The sequence below is a fragment of the Larus michahellis genome, chromosome 4, assembly GCF_964199755.1.
Source record: "Larus michahellis chromosome 4, bLarMic1.1, whole genome shotgun sequence".
NCBI lineage: Eukaryota > Metazoa > Chordata > Aves > Charadriiformes > Laridae > Larus > Larus michahellis.
Genome location: NC_133899.1, coordinates 42,643,261 through 42,665,485, shown reverse-complemented (window position 1 = coordinate 42,665,485; position 22,225 = coordinate 42,643,261). Strand labels below are relative to the sequence as shown.

At 42.2% G+C, this 22,225-nt stretch overlaps 1 protein-coding gene across 2 annotated transcripts in view; it reads left to right on the top strand.

Moving 5' to 3' along the window:
* Nucleotides 1-22,225, top strand: part of PAMR1 (peptidase domain containing associated with muscle regeneration 1) — a 58,441-nt gene that overhangs the window by 18,005 nt on the left and 18,211 nt on the right. For both annotated transcript variants that reach the window (XM_074584270.1, XM_074584271.1), the window contains exons 4-6: nucleotides 1,615-1,729; nucleotides 6,902-7,119; nucleotides 11,123-11,230. In XM_074584270.1, the coding sequence (XP_074440371.1) occupies nucleotides 1,615-1,729; nucleotides 6,902-7,119; nucleotides 11,123-11,230 (441 nt within the window). The remainder of the gene's footprint in view (nucleotides 1-1,614; nucleotides 1,730-6,901; nucleotides 7,120-11,122; nucleotides 11,231-22,225) is intronic.

Here is a 22,225-nt window from a genome sequence, read left to right as displayed (position 1 = left end):
TTCCCCATAGACCAGATGCAGCAGGAATGATTTCCAGACACTGAGATCAATGAGAACCGCAAATTGGTACTTCACCAAATCAGGTCACTGTCACCCTCTTTTCCCAGAGGAAGGAAGGGCCCTGAGGTGCGTATTAAAACCCACCATTTCAGTAGGAAACATTCATCCTGTGTTAGTGGTTAAAAGTTTAACGTCCCTCTTTGGAAACAGATGGAAGGAGCAGGGCTTCCTGTTGGACTAAAGAGGCAAAAAAAGCAAGAGAATTGCTGTGGAGGTCTTTTGGGTTATTTGTCTTTTTACTTATCCTCATTACCTGTGGTGCGCAGCCTGTCAGAGTTCCCTGGTTTGGCGATGCTGTTAGACTCATTTGCAATTTCTGGCTTACAGATACAGCCTCATCCCCCAGCAAAGCAACCAGGCTTACCAGGGAATGTAGCCGTTCATAAAGACATACTCAGGAAAGTAGAAACTGAGAAATTATCTCTGTTTGGTGCATAATTTTGCTAGCACTTGAATTTACAGATCACAGAAGGTTCTACAAAGATCACTAAACAACTTTCCCTCTTGCACAGAGGAAAATACCATTAGCTATATTTTATAGCTGGGGGAAAGGTAGAGGTTACCAAAGGTGAGAGAACTCTCTGAGCTAAAAATGTTCAGCATCCAAGATGAGGAATTAGGACAACTATCCTTTGACAGTTGCCTAGGGACAGCTGCAGGATAGTCATGAAAAGATATTGCTTCCTCAATGTGTGACCTTATCTGCTGTTTGTTCAGGTCATTATCTTCAGATGGTTTTCTCAGACTGCGCTCAAATGACCAGAGTATTTCATCTTATTCTGTTACTGGGCACTGAAGTACATTTCATAGTATGGTGAAATGCTGAAAGTGACACAGACAGAGTGGGACAGGAGGAGAGGAAGGATAGGAATGAACCTGAGAGAAGGGATGCGGACTGTGTATTATATATGTGTTACATTAAGTCATTGGTGGAGGAGCTGTGATGGTTATATGTCTCCATTGGCATGGTGTCATTAACATTGAAGGATGATGTGGTAAATCCTGAGGACAAACAGATGTCTTCTTTAGGAATACATCAGCTGTTTTTCCTCCAAGAATCTCCTTGTGAAGGACTTGAAACTATGATGTTGGGTGCAACGGCTCCTCCTCTCATTGTTTTACTCACTTGAGCTAATTCAAATGTTTACTGTACCTTTGGTGCTTTCCTACCATCTTCCTCAGCTTCAGTGATTACACAGGTCAACATGAGATCCATCAAAACTGTTCTGAGGTGGAGTGTCAGCAAGGTGGGTGGGTGGGCTTAATGAGGCATGGGACAAAAGCTGTAAGAAATGGTTTCATGGGGCTGTGTTGCAAACCAGCAATCAACTAAAACTTTTCTAAGGGTGCTCTTCACCTAGACAATACTCTGAGTCATAACTCTTTATAGCCATAGTGTGGCTGTCCCATTATTTCATATACTGCCTTGTAAGAAAGTGTGTATCTTCCTAAGCCATTCTGTCTTCTCATTCCAGTGTTTTTGCTATATGTATTTTCTTCAAATGCCTCTTGAAGGTCCCTTATACAGATTTTTTTTCTTCTTTTGCTCCTCAGGGTGCGGGCAGGTTCTTCGGGCTTCTAGAGGTCAGATTTTGCTAGAGGGTTACCCGCTGAATGCACAATGCGAATGGACTATTCATGTTCAAGATGGATTTAACATTGAATTAAGGTAGGTCACATTGACTTTTAGCCAGTGCTGGTTTCAGATGGATATTGGGGCATGTGGATAACCAAGAGTCAATGAGGCTCAACAGCTGGGAGCTCTGAAGCAGTGAAGGTACTGCCACCACTTTGCATTTGGTACCTCACCTCTTTTCCCTGGTCTAGTTTGTGATAGGCAGCCACTGCACAAATCATCAACACTATGCCTTCAATTTCCCTTTAGGACAGCTGGATGATAAGGAGAGTTTCTCTGATATTGGGCAAAATGCATTTCTCTAGAGGTGTCTTCAAGACCTTGACACCAAAGCACCAAATATTTTCTGAAGAGTGTACTGGGCTGAACTAAGACATTCTTTGAAGAAAAGTTGTAGGAACATTTTGATGTGATGTCTCATGCCAGGAGAGTTGCCGATGGGACCTACCTTGCATTTATCCTACATTTTCCCTCTCTTATTTTTCTTTCACTCATTTTACCAGCCCTGTCCTTTACCAGCCTCCGTTATTCCTCTTACCATTCCTATGTAATTGGTTCTCCTGCAAGTCATTGCTCCTCTGACCTGTGTATACTTAGACCTGTTAACCCACCGCTGCTGACTCAAGCTCACAGTTCTTTATTGGGTATCCTGCATAGTGCAGGAGAGCCCCTAACTGGGGTAATTAGTACTGTTTTCACATGTGTGTAGCAGGGAGCTGACACATGGAGCAGAAAGCTTGGCAGGGGATTGTATTCAAAACCCACTAGCTAGTAAAAAGAGTAGCTAAAGCCTTCACATTGGTATTTCACCAGCTTTGGAACTCAGGCAAAAGAACTATGCTAGATACACAGATTTTTTCCTATATGGTTAAAGAAAGACTTAATATTTAATAAGAGGAAGAGAAATCAATTGAATAGAAAAGAAGAGCTTGTGGCATTCCCACATTAATATTTTTTTTTCAGACTTGCAAATGCCAGCCTATTGTGTAGTTATGAGCAGCTGCAATTATTGACTGGATAGGGTTGGAGAATCTTGGCTCTGGAGAAATGTTTAGGAGACAGGGGAGCAGTGCTGTGAGGAGCAGTTTTGTGTTCTCGTGACACAATTTTGCATCAGTCTCGGCAGCTATGAGCTGTGCATACCTTGTTTTTAAAAGATGTTGTTGGGTAGGTGTATGATTTCCACAGCACAAGCTCAGAGAGGTGGTAACCTGGTAATTTTTGCATTTCTGAATACGGCTTTGTCAATTGTAAGGCTTAAAAAGTGCTTCAGGAGCTACAGGTGTCACCCTGTCTTTACTTTTATGGTGGTGGGTGTGAGAGTGAAATGGATCCTGTGCGTGCACATCACTAGTGAAAGCACCCAACTCTGAGTAAAGAGTTGACAGCCAGGTGGCACCAGGGACAAGGTACAAGAAAGGGAGGAAAGGCAGACATAACAGCAGTACTTGCTGTGGCTGTGCTAAGGAGATTCTCATCTGTTTTCAAGGCAGATGAATGGGGAGTGCTGTAAAGTAAGCTAACAGATGTACTAACTCTTTGGAGAAATCAGACCTCCATTCTAGACCATGAGGACCACCTACATGCATGTTAGGAAGATGTTAGTGTCATGTGAGATCTGTACAGTTCACTCCATTTACCTTTGCTATTACCAGAAGATGTAAAACTTCAATATGAGGGGCATCCTGCAGAGTACCTTTTTCTTTCTCCCCGTATCCATTGTTCCTACAGGCAACCAAACACAATACTAGGCGTCTCCTTGTTGTGACATAACATTACATTCCAACTGTGGAAGTCTCCAAGAGCGAAGCCTGAGCTACCAACTTTCTGTTTTCAGCAATTACATTTATCTGAGCTTGTGTTGAGGTGAGGTTGTTGAGCTGAGGTAGTGTTGAAGAAGCCTAAACCCCAGTGCCCAGCCTGAGCTGAGCTTGATGTCGGGGTGCCTAAAGATCCCAGCAGATGACATGGCACTTCTAGGAACTGATCAGGAAGTGTCCTGAATGTCCACACTTAATCCTGCCACCCTGCAAGTCAGGAGGCATAGGAGGAAGCCTCCAGGGCAAACACAGAACATGAGGACCTGTATCTACCTCACAAGGTAACCCTGGCATGTGTTCTGAATCAGCTGAGGTTTTCAAGGTGGACCACCTCATTTGGCCACCAATGGCCAAAGCTGGCCATTGAGGTACTTCAGCAGTTAGATATTGTGGGAAACAGGTATATTTAGCCTAAGGCTCCTTCTTTAGGCTACCAGAGTCTTCCTCCTGGGTCTGCCATCCATGCTGAATTGTTGTCTTTGCTGCATTTTCATATAAACATGCTGATCCCCTCTGTGGGTGCTAACTCCGCTTAGAGTTGTAACGCACCACCAACGTTGTGCTGAATCAGCACAACTGATAACAAAACAACTCCTTTCTTCATTCTCTCTGTGCACAAATCCTGTTTGCTGCTACTCTGATGGCTTGCGAGGGCAGGGATAGGGACAGTGTGATATAGAGAGGAATGAAGTGCTTTGTCTCTGCTTATATAGGGCAGGGAGATTAAAACTCTCAGGAGCATAAACAAATCTTCCCTTGCTTCAAGCTGTGCCACACAGTTATTTGGGGATTGGCTAAGCAGGGTTATTTTGATAAATGGTACCCAGGTTGTGGTGATAGTTTGTTTTCTCTGCTTTTTTCCAGCCTTATTTTTCTTTGGGTTGTGATGTATAGGCTCCCTCAGCCCAAGCCATTTTAGGGATGTCATACCACAGTAGAAGTAGCTCATAACTTTCAATCATTTTCTTTAATGTCTCAGCAGAGATGCAGTTTTAAGTATTTTCCTTTGTCTAGAAGCTTTCCTTAGATGGGTTGGTGAATGTATTCACGCTGCAGAAACTGATGAAATCAAGACAATAGTTTGCATTCCATTTTGTATTTGATGACCTATAGCACTAAATTAGCATGCTTAGTTTCATAATATCCAAGCGAATTATGATACAGTTACAGTTTCACAGGTGAGGGAACTGAGGTTCATTACGTTGCCTGTACCTGTTATTTAAACAGCAACAGACCTCGTGGTCTGTAAAGGGTCCCGTCAACTGAGCCATAGCCAAGAACTTTTGAAAAGCTTTGGCAGGTTTCCTGACCTGCCAATTCTGAGTCTTAATCATGAGATCCTGTGTCATCAGTACAGTGTATCTGCTTCTGTGCTAAGTTAAATAAAATGCAAATCAGAGCCCCCTATGCCTTTCACATCTGCCACCGTTTTCATGATTTTTTAAAGCAGAGAATTGTTTTTTCTGCTTTTCTCTTGCTTTTCTCTACAATTAAAAACAATATTCTGTGTATGGCACTCTCCTTCTGTGCCTTCACTCTGTGTGAGTATCTCTTGATATTCTTTGTTCAGGAACACACTGCTAGACAGTTTACATCTATAAATAGGACTGCTCCCATTATATGGTGAGGATCCCAGGAATTTTCTTTCTGTACTTACACACATACTTATTTTTAATCAGAAATGTACCAGTTCAGAGAACCAGTAAATAATTTCAGGATTGAGTCAGGATAAACTGTAGCCTGATAAGTGAGACAAAGATAAATGGGTTAATTTGTATTGCTCTATAACTTCCATAAGGGTAGATCCCTGGGGTATGGTCTGCCAGTGAAAGAAATTTTTGAAGATGTAGTGTATAACATGATGCCTGTGAGGATATCTCTGGCAAACCTGACAGAACTAGAATTCAACTTGTGCATTTTATGTAAAGCTTAGTTGAATTAATCTCTCTCTAATGCATATGACAAGTAGATGTCATTTCCTTCTTATTCTACATTCTACCAGAGGATTTAAAAAATGAGGGGCTCTGCTCCATTGGTATAGCTTCCTACAACTGATCATTCATTTCTCTGTATGTAGTGTGTTCCTTATGCTCTAAAACCAATCATATGACCTAAACAAAGGTGACTGAGTGAAGAGGCCTCTTAAGTCAGCTCATAAGTTGTCAAAGAAAGGTCATTCCACATAACATGGGGGCCTCCTTAGTATGGGGGCCTGAGTCCCACGAACAGAAGAGAAGGAAATAGGCTCCAGTACTTTCTTGCCTCTCCAAATGGTGAGATCCAGCAGCAGATACAAAATGTGTCTATTTGTCTCACCTCTTTGATGTGAAAATGCAGTCTTTGCAAACCACCAGGCCCACGCTGTAATATGCAATATGGGAGATTTAGCCAAACCCTAAATACACGTCTGCAGTGCTAGGAGTTCTCAGGAAGACTAAGTATACAACAGTTCATTTATAAAATATTCTGATGAACGGTTAGTAGCATGGCCTCTCCCAGGCCCACATCTTCTCATTCCTATCTGCTGTACCAAGGCTGGGCCCAGCACCCCTTGCCATTCCTTATTCTCCAGAGGCACTTGCTGTTTCTCACTCTGTTTCTCATTCATATTCTGGTGGGATGCTTTGGCTTCGTGCCCTACTGAATTCAAACAGCAGCATATAACATTGCTGTTAACGAACAAGAGCCTCGTGCAGTGGCTGGATCAAAGCTAGGAAAGACAGACATTGTGGGAAAAGGCTTTAAGTATTTCCCTTCTGCATTAGCTCCTTTCCCTTATTTCTGCTCTCAAAAGAAGGGCAAGTGCCAGACATTGGGGATTTATTACCATTTTGCTTTCTAATGCAAAACATGCTGTAATGTTTTGGATTCCCTTTCTCTGCCTATTTCTGCTTCTGTTACATCCCCGAGCTTTCCTTGTACCCCTAATTGCTGACTTCAGAACATTACAATGTAAACAGCTTTTGAGTCTTCGTCTTTGATACTGTTACTTTCAGTACTTATAGCTTTACTTAGGGGAAACAGAACAATTTTTTCCAACAGCCATGATAGAAATATGCCCCCTAGCGTGTCTGAACCTAGGCGAAAGTTCTAACATTGTAATGTGGTTATGGACCTGATGCATGTGAACAGACTGTGTGACTTCAATTTGGACTTCACTGTTCTGCCACTTAAATGCTCTCATGGAGCATCTATGTAGAGATGAGCTGGCTTCCAAAGATCATGATGCAAAAATTGAGATGAATTGCATGGGACTTCATGTGGTTAGGGACTTGTTGATTCATTGAGGGCGGGGAGGCACTAACATAACTAAACATCCAAATAAATCAGAGTCACGGTGCACAGGTGAGAGTATGCAGTCTGACTGTGTGTCCTTGTTCCCAAGATTTTCCATGCTGAGCCTGGAGTTTGACTATATGTGCCAGTATGACTATGTGGAGGTCCGTGATGGGGACAATTTGGACAGCCGAATAATTAAGAAATTCTGTGGAAATGAGAGGCCACCTCCTATCCGGAGCACTGGGTCTTCACTCCATGTCCTCTTCCAGTCTGATGGATCCAAGAACTTTGATGGATTTCTTGCTGTCTTTGAAGAAATTACAGGTAAAATAATCCGAAAGTGGAACATGCCACTCATTAATTCAATTTCACTAATCTCTTTCCCTGTTTTGCTTCATTAAAAACTTTCATGCTGTGTTGCTGACAGCAACTTACACAAAGTCAGTGCAGTGAAGATTCAAAAGCTGTCAGATGGCACGCGAATGTGAGGTTCTTCCAACAAAGACTGAATTCCTTCTACCTGTACAAAGAACAAGCACATCAGCCAGTACAGAAAAGTGGCCATTTTGTGAGACTTTTCTGTTTGAATCTGAGAATGAAGAGCACAGAAGGAAAGAGAGGAAGGGGCATGTATATCTGCAGTTGCAGAATTACTCAGTGTTGCGTGCAGGAACAGAGTCACTGTCTCAATTAACAAAAACCTGATGCAAAGTCTCATAATTAGCTCAGTGAAAATGCCCTAACATAACTCTTGTGTTGGCTCATGTATCATACCATTAGGGCTTTAAAAAAAATATTTTCTTTAATAAAAAGAAAAAAAAGAAAAAAGAGGCATTTCCCATTCTGTCATGAACTCAGTGTTATCAATGACAGAAGCAGGGCTCCAGAATTCCTGTGTTTTTGTTAGTACTCAGTGCTAGAGTCCCCCCACACTGCTTTCCATCGTTTCATTCTGGCTGCAAAATAACATTGAAAATGTAGCTGGCTCCTCATTTTGCCATTGCATTTAAAGCAGCCTCTGTGCTCTTCCTGGATCTTCCTTGTTTAGCTATGTAGGGAATTTTGGTCAAATATATCCACAGTACTCCTGGCATAGAAGGCTGATCAGATTGTGCTGCTTTGCCATAAACCCTACAGGATCTATGACACGCCATAACGTGCCTTCCGCACACCCTGGTGACTGAATTTCATTAGGTCATCCAGGGTATATCTGGCTCAGGAATTTTAGTTAGTCTGTATAATCTTTATATAAATACAGAAACCTACAGTGGACCAGCTGTTAACAATGATCAGGGATGTAACTAGCAATCTGAAAGGTGCATACCACTGGATCCAGTGCCTGTGCCATTCCTTAGCCTGCGCTGTTCTTCAAATGTTACCTTTAGTACCTGTTAGTAACATAGCAGGAACAGTTAGCTATTGATAGCTCTCCTGGGCTTACAGCAGGAGAGGTGATATAGAACAAATGAATGTGGTGTGGTCTATGTTGCATAAGGGCTGCCTACACTCAGGGAACTAACATTTTCCATATGGTGCAAGTTGAATTGATTCCGTTTTCTCTGCCCAGCAGGGAATACTTGGTATTCGAATACTGTTGAGCACTTTATTTCCGCCCCATTTTTAGTGGTAATTATTCTGAGGCTGGGTGGCTGCAAGTGTGGTAATCCACACAGAGCACATTGCAAAGGGCTTCTTAGAATTTGTGAGAAGGTCTTATTGTGTACTTTATTATGAGGCTGTTCTGGCCTAATGTGTAGCTGCAGTGAAAGGCTTTTAAAACACTCCCAGTGTCTTTTTATGTGAAGCATTAACCTGGCCAGCAGCACAGTTTAGGGGAAGAATACAACGTGCACGGGGTAGCGTAGAATTGAAAGTGGGGGCAGCACAGGATCGAAAGCTCTGGCAGCACATTGCAAACTGAAGCATTTCCTCTGAAACACACAGCACTGTGGAAAAGCTGAGGTCCCCGCAACAGATTGCATGAGGATTGCTAGAGCAATTCCATGCTGCAGGGGAGAGCAGCAGCAGCAGCACATGCACTTACAGGATGTGGACCGGGCCATGGAGGTGATCTGATGTCCCCAGCACCTTAGTGGTGTAATGGAGGGGAATGAAGAAGTGTCTTGTGCTGTCAGAACTGAATTCCTTCCCTTTCTGTCTTCCCTTCCTCTGAGCTGTGCTGAAGCAGTGGCACTGACTGCACAGAGATCACTGGTTCAACTGCCAGAAAGGTTTTGATTGATACGAAGTAAACTGCAAAGCCTATATCCCCTTTAGGAAAGGTCACTGCATGTGTAGTTATTAAAAGACAAAACCACAGAACCGGCTAGGCTGCCTGGTCTGGAAGCAGGTGTTAGGTCCCATCCCATGCCAAGTGTCAAATGGTAACCAGTAATTGGCTAGAGTTGAGTCACTAGAATTCACTCAACAGGCTTCAGATGAGAAGGATGGGGGGCTGGATGGGGAGGTATCAGGGTCTCTTAGGGATTAGACATATGCTGGATCTAGTTAGATGAAAGCCTGTTACTGAATTTCAATAACGCTTTACTTTCTGTATCGCCAAGCTAGTGATCTTTGACACAACATAGGGGATTTAACCTTTTGTAGTACTGTCCCACGTTGTTTGACTGAAGCCAGGAAATCAAGACTCCTTTAAAAAGAAAAATATTTAGTGTTCTTGAGTGTCAGGTGTTTTCAAGGGCAAGTATGTGGAACTTATCCTTGTTCACTTGGCATGCTTTTACAGAACCATGAGACAAACCTGGGACAAGGACAAAGCGGAAAGTTCACTGTCTTCAAACCAGTGACTACAATCTTCTGCTTCTCCCTCCCTTTCTCAGTGATATTTTACGTTAGTTGGATGCAGTACAATTGCCACAGTCAGACCTTAGTCTTCAGTGAGACTTGGGAGATGCTCATTGCCCAGCCATGTATGAATTGCTGTTACATCATCACCACATGAAACCTCCACAGAAATCCCTATGTGGCATCTATATATTTCTTGCCTCTTGCCATCTGGATATAACAGACTCAAAGATTATGCTTCAAGTGAAGTCTTTGCAAGGAAAGCTGCTGATTCTGATATCTGTCATTCTGTACTGCAGCAAAACAAATGCTTTAACTGTAATACTACACAACCTCACCATAGGTCCCCCAGGGCTGGTTGTTCATGGTTGCAACACTCAATGGCTGGTACAGATTCATATTTTTGTTATAATAACTGAAATAATCACTGTATTTAGTATGGAAGGACAAAGATGATCTGCAAATGAATTAGGATGCAGACCTTTCTAGCAATGATGATTTCAAAGTTTAATCCATAAGTTATCAAGCATGTTTGGATAATTCTTTAAGATGGCAAGGAATATGTTTCGTAGTCAATGTGAGCTGAAACTGAACTCAGCTTCTGGTATGGATCCAGATGTGAACTTTGCTTCAGTCTTTTTTTGTTTAAGATGGACTTGAAGCAGGGCATCAGATCCTGAACTCCTCAGGTGTTGGAGTTACTTGAATCTTAAATTGGATCTAAATCTTGAGATTTTGGCTCTACTTTCTGTCTGCTAAAACCCGCACTCATTTTGGAAAATAATCCAAGTTTAAATGATTTCTTTATATTTTTGACAGTAAATAATGTTCTACTCACTCATCTCCCCTTAGAGCAGGCACAAAAAAAAAAGTGTGTGTTATTGTACCTGTAGAATTTTCTGATATTAAATGGTGCAATTACACATTCTGATATTAATTTATCCTAATATGTACAGTTTGATGTCTATCACTGTTAGATTTGTGGTGTGCGAGAGCTTTCCCATGAGTCTTAGGGTCATCATGACCATTCAGAGCTTCCTGAACCCAACACCAAATAAGTGCTCCTCAGCAGCAAAGCAACTCCCAAAGCCTGGGATGACAAGATCTGAGACCTAAAACAAATGCCAGAACCATGGAACCCAAAACTTACCCCTAAACTTTGGGCTGAATGGCAGGAGACATGTAGGTTGATAATAAACTTCTTTAGTTTAGGCTAAGCTCTAAACACTGTTGGACCTTGCTGTAAATTACTTTTCTTCCACAAAGCTTTCTCACCACTTGACTATATTTAAAGGAAAATGGTAAGAGTAAGTGATGAATGCTGTGAAAAAAGAACTGCCCATCCCTATAAGATCACCTCTCCAGTAAATAAGAAAGAAGAGCAGAAGGCTTTTTGACATGCATTAGGCTCTTGCCTGTGTCTTCCAAACTTTTAACCAGAATACGTAATTTACCCCAAGACACCATCAAGAGGAAAAAAATCCTGTGAGAGACCATGAACGTTCTTGCTTTTCTTTTATAGCTTGCTCTTCATCTCCATGCCTTCATGATGGAACATGCATTCTAGACAAAAGCGGTACCTACAAATGTGCCTGTCTGGCTGGCTATACAGGGAATCGCTGTGAAAACTGTGAGTATACGCACTGTATGTATGACCAGCCTCCAGGGTTGTCACTGATGCAGGCCATTAATTGTTAGCAGTCTCATTGCTATGTAGATTAGGTCAGTCACAGTGCCAGAGAATGTACTGAGCTTCTTGTGGCATTTTTTAAGACACGTTGCTTGCAGTTTATGAAGACTTCCTCTGAATAGTTCTGGAGCTTTATATCTATGTGTAAAAAGGTAAAACAGAATTGGAGCTGGGAAACAACACACAAGAAATCTTGTAATGGACTAGCCTTATCAGACAGAGATATACCTACCTGCTATTTTTCATCGTGTGGATCAGCTGTTCTCTTCTAAAAGCAGATACCCCAGCTGAGCCTTGTGCTTGATGCTCTAGCCAGAGACAGTCCTAGGAAGTTTGTCCTCCCTCACAGTCATCTGAAAGGTAGAGTTCTGGCACCATGAATGACAGAGACTTGGGATTGGAACAAATGAAAAAGGGTAGTTTCTGTCCCTATCTGTGTTGGTGGTCCTCACTGTATGTATAGTCATATCCTGGTTTTGTCCTGCCAAGCAAATTGTGAAATAGCTGGGTTCAAATGAGTTCAAATTGATGATCTGTTCTAGTGATTTAATTCTTCATGCTTGAGCAAATGTCTTCATCCAACAGGGCTTGAAAGAGCAAGGAGGAGTAAGAATTGTGCAATATATGCTATGATAAAGGCTATATCATCGCTGCTAGCTGAAAGGAACATTGTGCAATATTTAAAGTCACTGAGCTAGAGCTCCAGCTGACCCTGGAGGATTTCAGTAATACTAATGAAATCCACTTGGGATCATAATTGGCACAAGAAAGAAAACATCGCTTACTGTGCCCTGTTGTGGCATTACTCTGGCTGTAAGGCACACGATACCTTGCCGACTTCCAGAGTTTTCAATTCTATGTCAGAGCAGCCGATGTACACCAAACCTCACTACTTAAAAATCTTTTCCCCACATGTGCCATTGTCAGGAGTGGATTTCTCTCCTGGAATTGCTTTTACTTCATCAGGGGAGTTAAATTATGGTGACATAGTACCTCCTTGCATGGATCATTTTGAGATAAAAGACCTTTCAATTTCTACAGATCCAGAACTAGCTCATAAAACTTGATGTTTCTCCCAGCAGAACAGAAGAGAGAGAGTGTTACATTTTCTATAAATTTTTCGTTCTGAACAGCATGCTACATTCTGCCAGATTGCATAGATTCCTGATATGTTTTCTGTAGGGATGTTGCTGCTGAAAATCGAGGGTTCCTGACCTAATGTGTCTGTCTCTTCTAACAGCCTCTTTTCTGTGAGTAGTTGTTTAGCTTGTCATTTAGGGACTGGAAACTCCTGAGCTCTTTGAAACTGCTCCATTACTTTCCATTCCTGTCTTTAGGAGAGAGTTAAAAAAAAGAAAAGATTCCTGTCTGTTTCAGAACCAACCTAAATTTCAAATTAATTAAATTTCCAGCAAACCTCAACCCTTGTTTTGTCAGGCTTTACACTATAGTCAAGGCAAGAAATTAAGCTCACATTCTTTAACTAGTTTCCAGCGTAGAAACTTCACCCATGCAACACACAGAGCAAAAAACAGAGGTAGTCGAAAAACAATAGGATGAGACTTTTGTCTTATTGTAAACAATGAAGAGTATAGGTAGTAACAGAATAAAAGGGAGGAAACACATAAAAATACATACAGTAAGATTTTAAACATGACAGGAATCCTGTAGTTTCATTTGTGAAAGAACAGTTTGGGTGGATAAAATGCTGTTATTTAATGATGTTTGTGGCTGTATGCTTGCCTTTTGCTTATGCTAGGAAATATTTTTCCCAGCGCCTATATTGCTGCTTTCCATAACGTAGCTAAAGGTTGACTTTTTTTTTCTTGTATGTGAATAGCAAACCCCACAGTGGAAAACATCATGGAAAATCTCTGTTCTCTCTGGCTCCAAAAGAAGTTTTTTCTTAAGACATTTCCTTCAGTTTTGCCAAAACATATCCTAAGTATTTTCCAGTGTATAGGGGGGAAAAGGCAGAAAATTAAAGTTTGATTTGTTTTTTAATAGAAAAGGAAGAACTGGAAAAAATATCTGTGGCTGTAATTTTTTAAAAATTAGTCATGTAGTTTCCTGAACAGCATTGCAGTTTAAATGTTAAAGGGAGATCATGTCATGCTCAGAATCTTCTGTCTGTTAGGTCTTGCAGCAACTGTGCTGTCTTGTGAGGTGGAGCCAAGGGAAATAAATTTACTTCTGCAGAAAACAATCAGAAAATGGTCATTTTTGGAATATTGAATATGACTTTGGACACTACGAGGCTGATTCTTTCGGTCTGGTTTTCTTGGAGCTAGTCAGGCATAATCCCATTAAAGTCAATGAATTTATGTTGGTGAAAAATAGGTGTAAGAGAGAAGAAAATTAGAGCCCCTTAATGTTAAGTGCACGTAGAAGATTTGAGGTGATGCAACAGAAGGTACCAGAGAGACATGAGGGTTTTAAAGAAATCCAAGGGATATACTTCAGAGGACGGGAGACTGTGGGACTATGTCATTGAGGAATAAATTAAGGGCAAATTAAGCAAATTCGGCATGGACATTTCATGACAGAATCAGAATTTTTCTAAGTCCCTTACCATCCCAATGCAGCTGTGTCTTTTTCTGTTACCAAGTTTAGTTTTAAAGCTGTGGGAATCACCATTAGAATTATGGAAATCACCTTAATGAGATAAACCACAAGGAACCTATTTTTTCCTCTGTTAAACTAAATTCCATCCATTCCATAATAGGATCATAAACATTGGTCAAGCTGCTTCCCTGCGGTAATATTCAACTCTTAATTACTGTCAGTTACAATTTGCAATATTAATAAAATAATTAAAGGCACAGGTTGCTTATAACTAGCAGTCTCTTTTCTCTTCTACTATGGCAGCCAGGAAATTGTCTTTTTGTTTACAATTTGAGAGGCTAATACAGTGATTTAAAGACTTCAACAGCATGAAGAGAAATGCAGGCATGTATCTTTCTAACAGCTGTTAATATCTTAGCCAGTGCGGTTTCAGGACAAGAAATATTTTATCTAAATATGTCTGATTTCACTCCAGAGACTGTTTTTTAAAAAAAACCCTGTATAAAATTGTAAAACAAATGCCAACCAATAGTGAGCTCTTTCCTTCGTCTGCCCTAAAACACAATAAAGAAAAGTCATAGAGATCAGCAACAAATGCCTTCTTACACATAAGCATGCTTTGTTATGATGATAGAGGAAGCAGAGAAAACTAATTCCTATTTTAAATACTTGGGCTTATTTCTGATATTAAACTGAATTTGCAGTATACCTGCATACCCCTCCCAGTGACCCCTTAGCCATGCTGACACGACTGAGGTCAAACTCAGCCTTTTCTGTCTGACCTCTGTGAATTTTAATGCAAATAATCCTGCAATCAGAGGCATTTAAAAAAACCCTAAACCAGATCATCTTGTTCTCTTAGCCTGCAATATTTTGAACACAGAAACAACTTCCTCAAAAGATGTACATTGGGGAAAAAGTAACAAGCTGACTAGTGACCTCATCCTGGTTCTCTGCAGCCAAGTACCACTCAAGTATCATACCGTCAATGACTGTACAGCATGGCAACTATTTGTTCAACTCAAACTAAGAAAGATCTTTTCCAGATTCTCAGTGTTGAGTTTGCCTGCTAAAGGTGCAGCTGTAGAGAGCCAGTACTTCTGGTAACCCATGGAAATTGCTCTCCCCCTCTGCTTGTCCTCCTCCTAGGACGGGGTGTTCTGACTCAAGAGTCCTCCTAGGGCTTGCTGGCCCCAGAGCAAGAGACCTTGACCTCATCCTGCCCTGAAATTTCCTGTTACCTTTATTTCAAACAAAGCCAGGCGAACTAGAGTTCCTATGCAAATAAGAGGAACTCGTGCTGAATGGGGAATTCAGGGCTTAGATTCGATTTCCATTTTTATTGTGTTTCTTGCTGCTGTCTGCCAAGAAGGAGAGGTTTGTTCTGCATCCTAATGAAGGGTCTAATCCAACTGACTAAGTTGTATAAACTAACTCCTTGCTGTAGCCTTTGATGTTGCTATGGCTGGCCTTACTATGTTCCAACAGGCCTCTGAATGTAGCTTTCAGGCCCTTCCCCACTGCTGATATAATCCCCTTCCATCCTTTTTGGCCCTATACAACTGTGACTTGGGCTGGTTCTTAGGGATGCCCTCACCCTTATTGGACTGATTGACTGATATTTAAGATAGGTAGAAAGCATTAATACTCCCCCACCGCCTGCCTTGTTCTGCTATGGGAGAAGTGATCCCAGTTGTCAGGGCTTGGCATAGGTTAGACAGAGTTTTAATCCCAGCAGAGTCTAGAATGAGGCACTGGGGAAAGGTTAAGACCATTAAACCTAGTTTCCTTACCTAACCATGGACATGTAATGCAGAGTCTTCTAAGGGAATGCTTGGAGCTTTTTTAAATTTTGTCAGAAAGATTCTCAGTAATAGGTTTCAAGGTGTGCTGTAATCACTGTCTATAATCACTGGTATATATTTTATCATTTGCAGACCACATGTGTTAGACCATGTGTACACTGTCTGTGAGCCCTTTCTTGCCACTCTGGCCTGGAAATCAGTCCTTTTCCAGCTAGGGAAAATGTTCTGAAAAGAAATATGACTCTTAATTTCCCTACTCCTAGCCCTGCCATTGGTTCTTTTGGTTGGTTGTTGGGTTTTGCATATTTTTTCCAGTGGAAAATAGCCTATTACAGCTTTTTTAAAGGGACAGAGTTCTTCCTCACCTGTGTCAAGGTGGCTTTTTTCGTGGCTATGTCAAAGGGATGAGATTAATGCCACTCTTTCTCCATCACATTTCTACTGTCCTCCCTATAGGCTTGCATGTATAGAGTGGGAAATAAGAACCCAACTCCTGCTCCTGCCAAAGTACCTATATATCTGGAGCTGCTAAGGAGTAAAGGCTAGTAGCCTTTTTTACTATCACAGTGCAAGAGTTCACCTGCCTTGAGACCCACACACTAGAAAAACCTTTAACTTTGCAGACCCATTAGGGGTTATAGGCTAAAGCTTAAACCAGCACCACCCTTCAGCCTGTCATACAGCAACCCTGTAGTGTGAACACAGGCAGGATGCTCTCAGGGGTGACTTGTTCTCCAGAACTTTCCTGGGGCTCCATCTGAGAGGCAATGTAGTATCGCTACTTGCGCCTTGAGCACTATTACTTGGTTAAACTGCTCATTATGGGCAAGGCTGTTCAGAAGGACAGTTAGTTCAGACAGGGTGAGATAATCCTGCAGTGAAGACATGGCCAATGCAGTCATACAGGAAGCTACATTTACCCACATGTCTCTGCAAAGCTAGGTACTGCAGTCCTCAGAGAGGCTTTAAATAAGTCACTTTCAGAGTTCTGTTCTGGTGGAATAATGCCCTCTTTTGTTCTCCTGAGCTCATCAGAAGAGCATTGTGATGCTGGCTAGACAATTGCTACGATGTTATCCACGAGGCAAGATCTGTATTGTTTAGTGCCTAGTTCATGAATTTGAAGGGCTTGGCTTAAGATGGAGGTAGAGATTTCTGCTCTCAGTTTTCACTTCAGTGTATTTCCCGGAGGTTTCTCCCTTTGTTAGAAGGATGCTGGAACTGTTCACAGAGCAACTGTCAAACCACCAAATGTTATGTATGGTGCTTTAAGGTAAGCTAACATCAATTTTGGGTTGTCTTAATTCACTGACCAATAAACTAAAGCTGTTTGGCTTTTTTAGCTGTTTGGCTTTACACAAACAGCCAAGATGCCCCATCAGAAACACCTAATAGAAAAACAAGGTTGATGGCTAAGGATGGAAATTGCTACGAACATCTGAAGCAATCAATAAACAACTGTTGCTTGTGAATCAGCCTGCAGAAAACTGCTCCCTAGGACTGCTCTTTCCTTCAACTCTGTCAAATCAATTGTTTGTCATGCAGTCTCTGTGAGGAAGTTGCTTTATATCATTTAGCAGTGTTTGATCTTGTAATATTTTTATATTGTTTTGAAACTCCAGTGAGTTAAGTGTAGCTGACAGCAAGGCTGAAAGAGACAGGACATCTGCTTTATTGACAACTCCTCTTGTCCCTGTGTTATTTTTTCAGTGTCTATTAGTTTTTCAGAAAGTGAAACATCTGGTAAAAAAATCATGGTATCTTGCCTAGAGCATAGCCCCAGGCATTGCTATCATCTAAATAAATCAGAAATTGTCTCTTTGTTAACGTAATCCATTCAAAGATAGGCCTGCCATAGGAAAAGGGATGTATTTCTAAACCACATTAAATGGTTTCATAGGGAATCTCCACTTGCACCACCCCAAAACAATCCTGAGCTTTTTCCTCAGTCTGCTAACATGCCTTAGAGATAAAACCATCCACAGGATTCTCCCTGGTATGACTTGCCCTGTGGAAGGATGAATCAGTGTTGCAGGAGGACAGGTTGGACCAAGCTACATTCTAGGTATTCTTGCCACACTGGATGGGACAAAGGTAGGTACTTTTCCCTGTCATTTCATCACTGAATCACTTAGGAGACTAAGTCTTCCTGACAAGTCTGCTCTAATGTATGGCATTGCAAATCCGCTCTTCAGCACAGAATAACTGCATGCAGGCCAAAAAACAGTCTGCATCACTGGCACACTTTAGGCTCACCCCAACCATTTGCAAAGGTCACAGGTGACAGCAGGGGTTGGTATACAGTTATAAGTTGCTGATGGAGATGTTTTCTGCCTCCTAGCTAAGGGGGAGAAGATGTATCTTTTGGTTTCTTTGAAGCTAGAAGAAATGAGAGAGTAGATTATAGATTTGGGGTCTCTGCCTCTAACCACTCCTTGTTCTCTCTGAAGATTACTGATACACTGTTCATAGCTTCTGGGGTGCAAGCATACAGACTGCAAGTTCTTGCAGTGCTTTGCGGTAACCTTAAAAATACTTTGAAAGTTTGCTGGGGTAACCAGCACGCTTAAATGCTGACAGTTTCATTCTTCCGCTCCCCCCCCCCGCCCAGTTCCATTCAAAGGCTTTGTTCCTGCTTGAGGATTTTACTCTCAAACATCTCTGAGGCAAGCTACCTTGCCCACTTCCCTTTGTTGCGCTCATGGGCATGATTTCACTGTCTTGCATGCTGTTTGCAGCTGATACAGAGCACTGCCAAGGCAGAATGGCCCCAGGTGGGACGAATGACGACACAAACAGCCAGGCAGCATCCCACTTTCTTATGGCTCCCATACTGCTCTTTACTTACTTCAAGAGCTCAGGAACTGCACATTTCACAGCCAAACAAATTGCCCTGCTACTTCCTTAGTACTCTCCTGCTTTTTAGTTCCCTTCATTTTCTTTTTCCCTACACTGTCATCTCAACACTTGGTAACTGCCATCTCTTTTTCTTAAACAGGCGATGCCAGATCTTCCTTTCTCTCTGAAATCCAGCTCAGATGCCTGCAAAGGGCTGAATAAACTATTCTGTCAGCTATGCTAGAGTGAATCTGTATAATTAAATGGTGTTTTCCTGTTAACAGTTAATGCACATTCACAAACACTGTTTCAAAGCAACGTATATTTCTTTAGAGTGTCTTTCTCATCCAGCATTGCCTGGGCTTGTCCATGTTTAGCTGCAAAGCTGACATCTCCAAAATAAAACACTGTCAAGATGGTTTACTCTCCTTTGTAATTTGGCATAATAATGAGCGTATCAGCTTCTCTGTTGCCCTACAATCTTGCTCCGGAGCAGAAAGTGCTCTCCTCTGCAGTGTGACATTGTGCTGTTTTCCAAGGGACACATTGGGGAACTTATTCTAAATATTAGTTCTTGCCACTGATTACGAAAGTTAATGTTGAGGATCGTTAGGATTTCACTCATTCCAGTATCCCATGCACAAACAGGTCCAGTTGTATAATTAAATAGGCCATCCAAGTACCGGAAAGATTGTATCCAGAGACACAGCTTTCTAAGCGCTAAGAACAATAATGATAAAGATCAAGTGGCTAATTGTAAGCAACCACCTCCAAATTGCCTCCGGATGAATAAATCGCAGTGGGTGATCCAAGCATATTTTCACATGGATACGGTCTCATTCACAGAACCAGGGAGTTGGAAAACATCAGGGGTGAGTTCCAATTGGCTGGAATGGAATGAAAAGATTTGGATTTCAGTAGAGATTACGTCATAGTTTTCTGTAATTATTCCTAGCTGGTGGAACCACTGCAAAAGTGAAAAGGCCCAGAGAGCAGGGCTGGAAATCTACTATTGCTGGTACTTGGGGTTGGCTGATCTGCTGCTCTTGTTATGATTTTCTTTGACATTTCCAGGATAATGTGGCAAAATGCAACAATGAGAGGAGATTTGAACTTCGAGGACTCTTTCTTGGGGATAAATTAAGGCCAAAAATCTTTGTGGTGAATTGTCTGTCCCAGCATTTCTGGATGAGTTGTGGCTGGAGCTGGGCATGGATCTGGGAAAATGTGTCCGGGGGCATCACAGGAGGCATGAGGGAGGGTGGATAGTTTCCTTTCTTTTGAAACAGAAGTGAGTGAGGGCAGAAATTGTTTATCCAAAATCCTCCCTTGCTAGCAACCTGAATGGAAAGCTACTGCAATGCAGGGGGACGCTTTTGGGGAATAATCCTTGTTACCCCTCCAGGACTTGCACTTGATACTGAAGGCTAGTTCCTAAGTGACGTTTAGGCACCTATTTGCTCTTTTAGTTACTGAAATCACCATGACATGGGCACCTTTGTGGAGCTGGATATTAGTATCTTAGCCTTGATGGCTAAAGTGCCTAGACAACGTAGAGGTTGGAGGTACCTCTGACAGCCCCACCTGAAGTCTCACCCACTCATTGCTGAGTCTGTGGTGACAGGCATGACCAAGCAGAACAGTGCTCCTTGGGTGCGTGCCTGTAGCTGTTCAGAGCATCCTTGTTCTTTGAGGTCCAAGAGTCTCCTTATTCCAGAAAACATTACTGTGAACACCTTTTTATCACAGTGGCTTCCTTGTCCTTTTCTGTACAGGATCTGCTGCAGTGTTTGCATGTATTTGTTCTCTCCTTTGAGAGTCTTGCTTTAAAAAAAAATAATTTCCAATGCAAACCTTAGCTCTTGGCTTTCCTTGTTCATCCCTTCTGGTTGTAAAAGTTGTGACCACACTCTTCTTTCACCTAAAGTGCAGAGCCTGTCAGGTCCAAAAAGTAAAAGTTCTGAGGGGCAGCAAACAAGACAAGCAGGTATGCTAGACATCACCGCGCCCTCAGATATGGCCCATGTAAACACACACCACCCCTGGAAGGCATTTCTTTCAGAGTCCTGACCAAGACCACCTGTCCTCCAAAGTGGTTCAGCTCCCAGCAGTGTGTTCCTGCTGTGGGGAAGAATGATCATCACATAGCAAAGTTAATGCCATCAAGCCTCTCCTGCTCTCATTCACATTCAGCTCTTGCCAGGGTCTGGAGGAGAACAGCTGGGCTACTTGTCAGTGTGTGGCTTCCTAGTCAGCAGCACTCTCCAATGTAGGAGAGGTGGGAGGTTCAGGGAGGTGGTGGCAAGAAGGTTAATATCCTTATGGTGGATCCCACAGTGTTTACTACCATTTATGCTGACATTTGATCTTGAGAGCAGCATCAGAAGATGCCAGGCTGTTTTCTGAGTGGAAGCACCATCACTATGAATTGAGCTCCTTGTAGGAGCAAAGCCTATGCTAAAATGATTGCAGGCTCAGGGAGAGTGTCAGCAGTGACACAGCAGTGTCCCGCACACTTACATATCTTGCTCTATGAGGTGCTGCAGGACCTCATGAATCCAATGTTGCTATCAGCAGACTTATGACATGCCCATCATCCCAGCACGCAGAGAACCTTGAAGGCAGACAGGAGCCAGACAAGAATGCTGGGACTCCTAAAGCATAAGTCTGGAGTCAGGGCTTCTGCCTCATAGTGTGTGTGACCTGATAGGTAAAGGTCTGGCAGCCCTGTGCAGAGGAGAGTGCAGAGCCTCACTGCTTCAGGATGGCCTGATGCCTCCTGATGCTGGCAGGCTATTTCGTCAAATCCATTGCCAAACTCAGATGCTTGCTTGAAAGCCCTGCTCACTGCATATGAGAAGAAATAAAAAAAGTAGTTCTCCTGAGCACTCTGAGCCACAGCCTTCTTAAAATCCTCACCTCATTCCCTTCTTGAGGACACAGCCATTCCAAAAACATTTTGACAGCCAATGTACTTATGCTTTTGGTTCAAGTTAATCTCTGTGGGTTTATGTGTTAGGCATTAACTGTCTCAGGGCTGGTATGCCAAGCTGCAGAGGGACGATGTCCCAGGAGAGCCATCTGAGTCCTCCTGCATATAATTTCTTTTCTGTCAGCAAACCCTGTGAGAACGTGGGGTGTCCTCACCTTGTGGATACATGCTGTGGAGAGAAGGGATAAGTGTAGGAATAAATAGTATCAGAGATTACATGGACTGACAGGGCTAATGGACGAAGATTAGGAAATAAGCTCTGTCATGAGTGAAGGCAACGAATTCTGTAAGTCTGAATTCAGAAAATCTCTTTACTCACAGGGCTTTGCAACGGGCATCGCAATACCCAGCAGTAAGTGCTAAGCTGTTCACGGCTGGTTCCGTCCTTAACCGCTGTGCTTTGTGTTCAGGCACACTGAACTATCTGCTCCCAAATGGCTCTATCACCTTTGTGCAAAACACTGCGGCTGAGAATAAGGTGTGGATTACGTAATGGTATAATTATTTAATGCTGATTTCTGCACAAAGCTAGGTCAGTTTAAGTGTAAACACAATAAGAATATCAGGAGATGACAAGAGCGTTCCTAGCTCTTAATATGTCCATGCTATAGCTTCCCCAGCAGTAAAATGCAGACAGACACTAATTTTATAAAAAACTTTGGAAATACAGAGATTATAAACTTTAAGAACTGTTACATAATGATACTCAGGTAGTCATGTAATCAGACTTGCCCT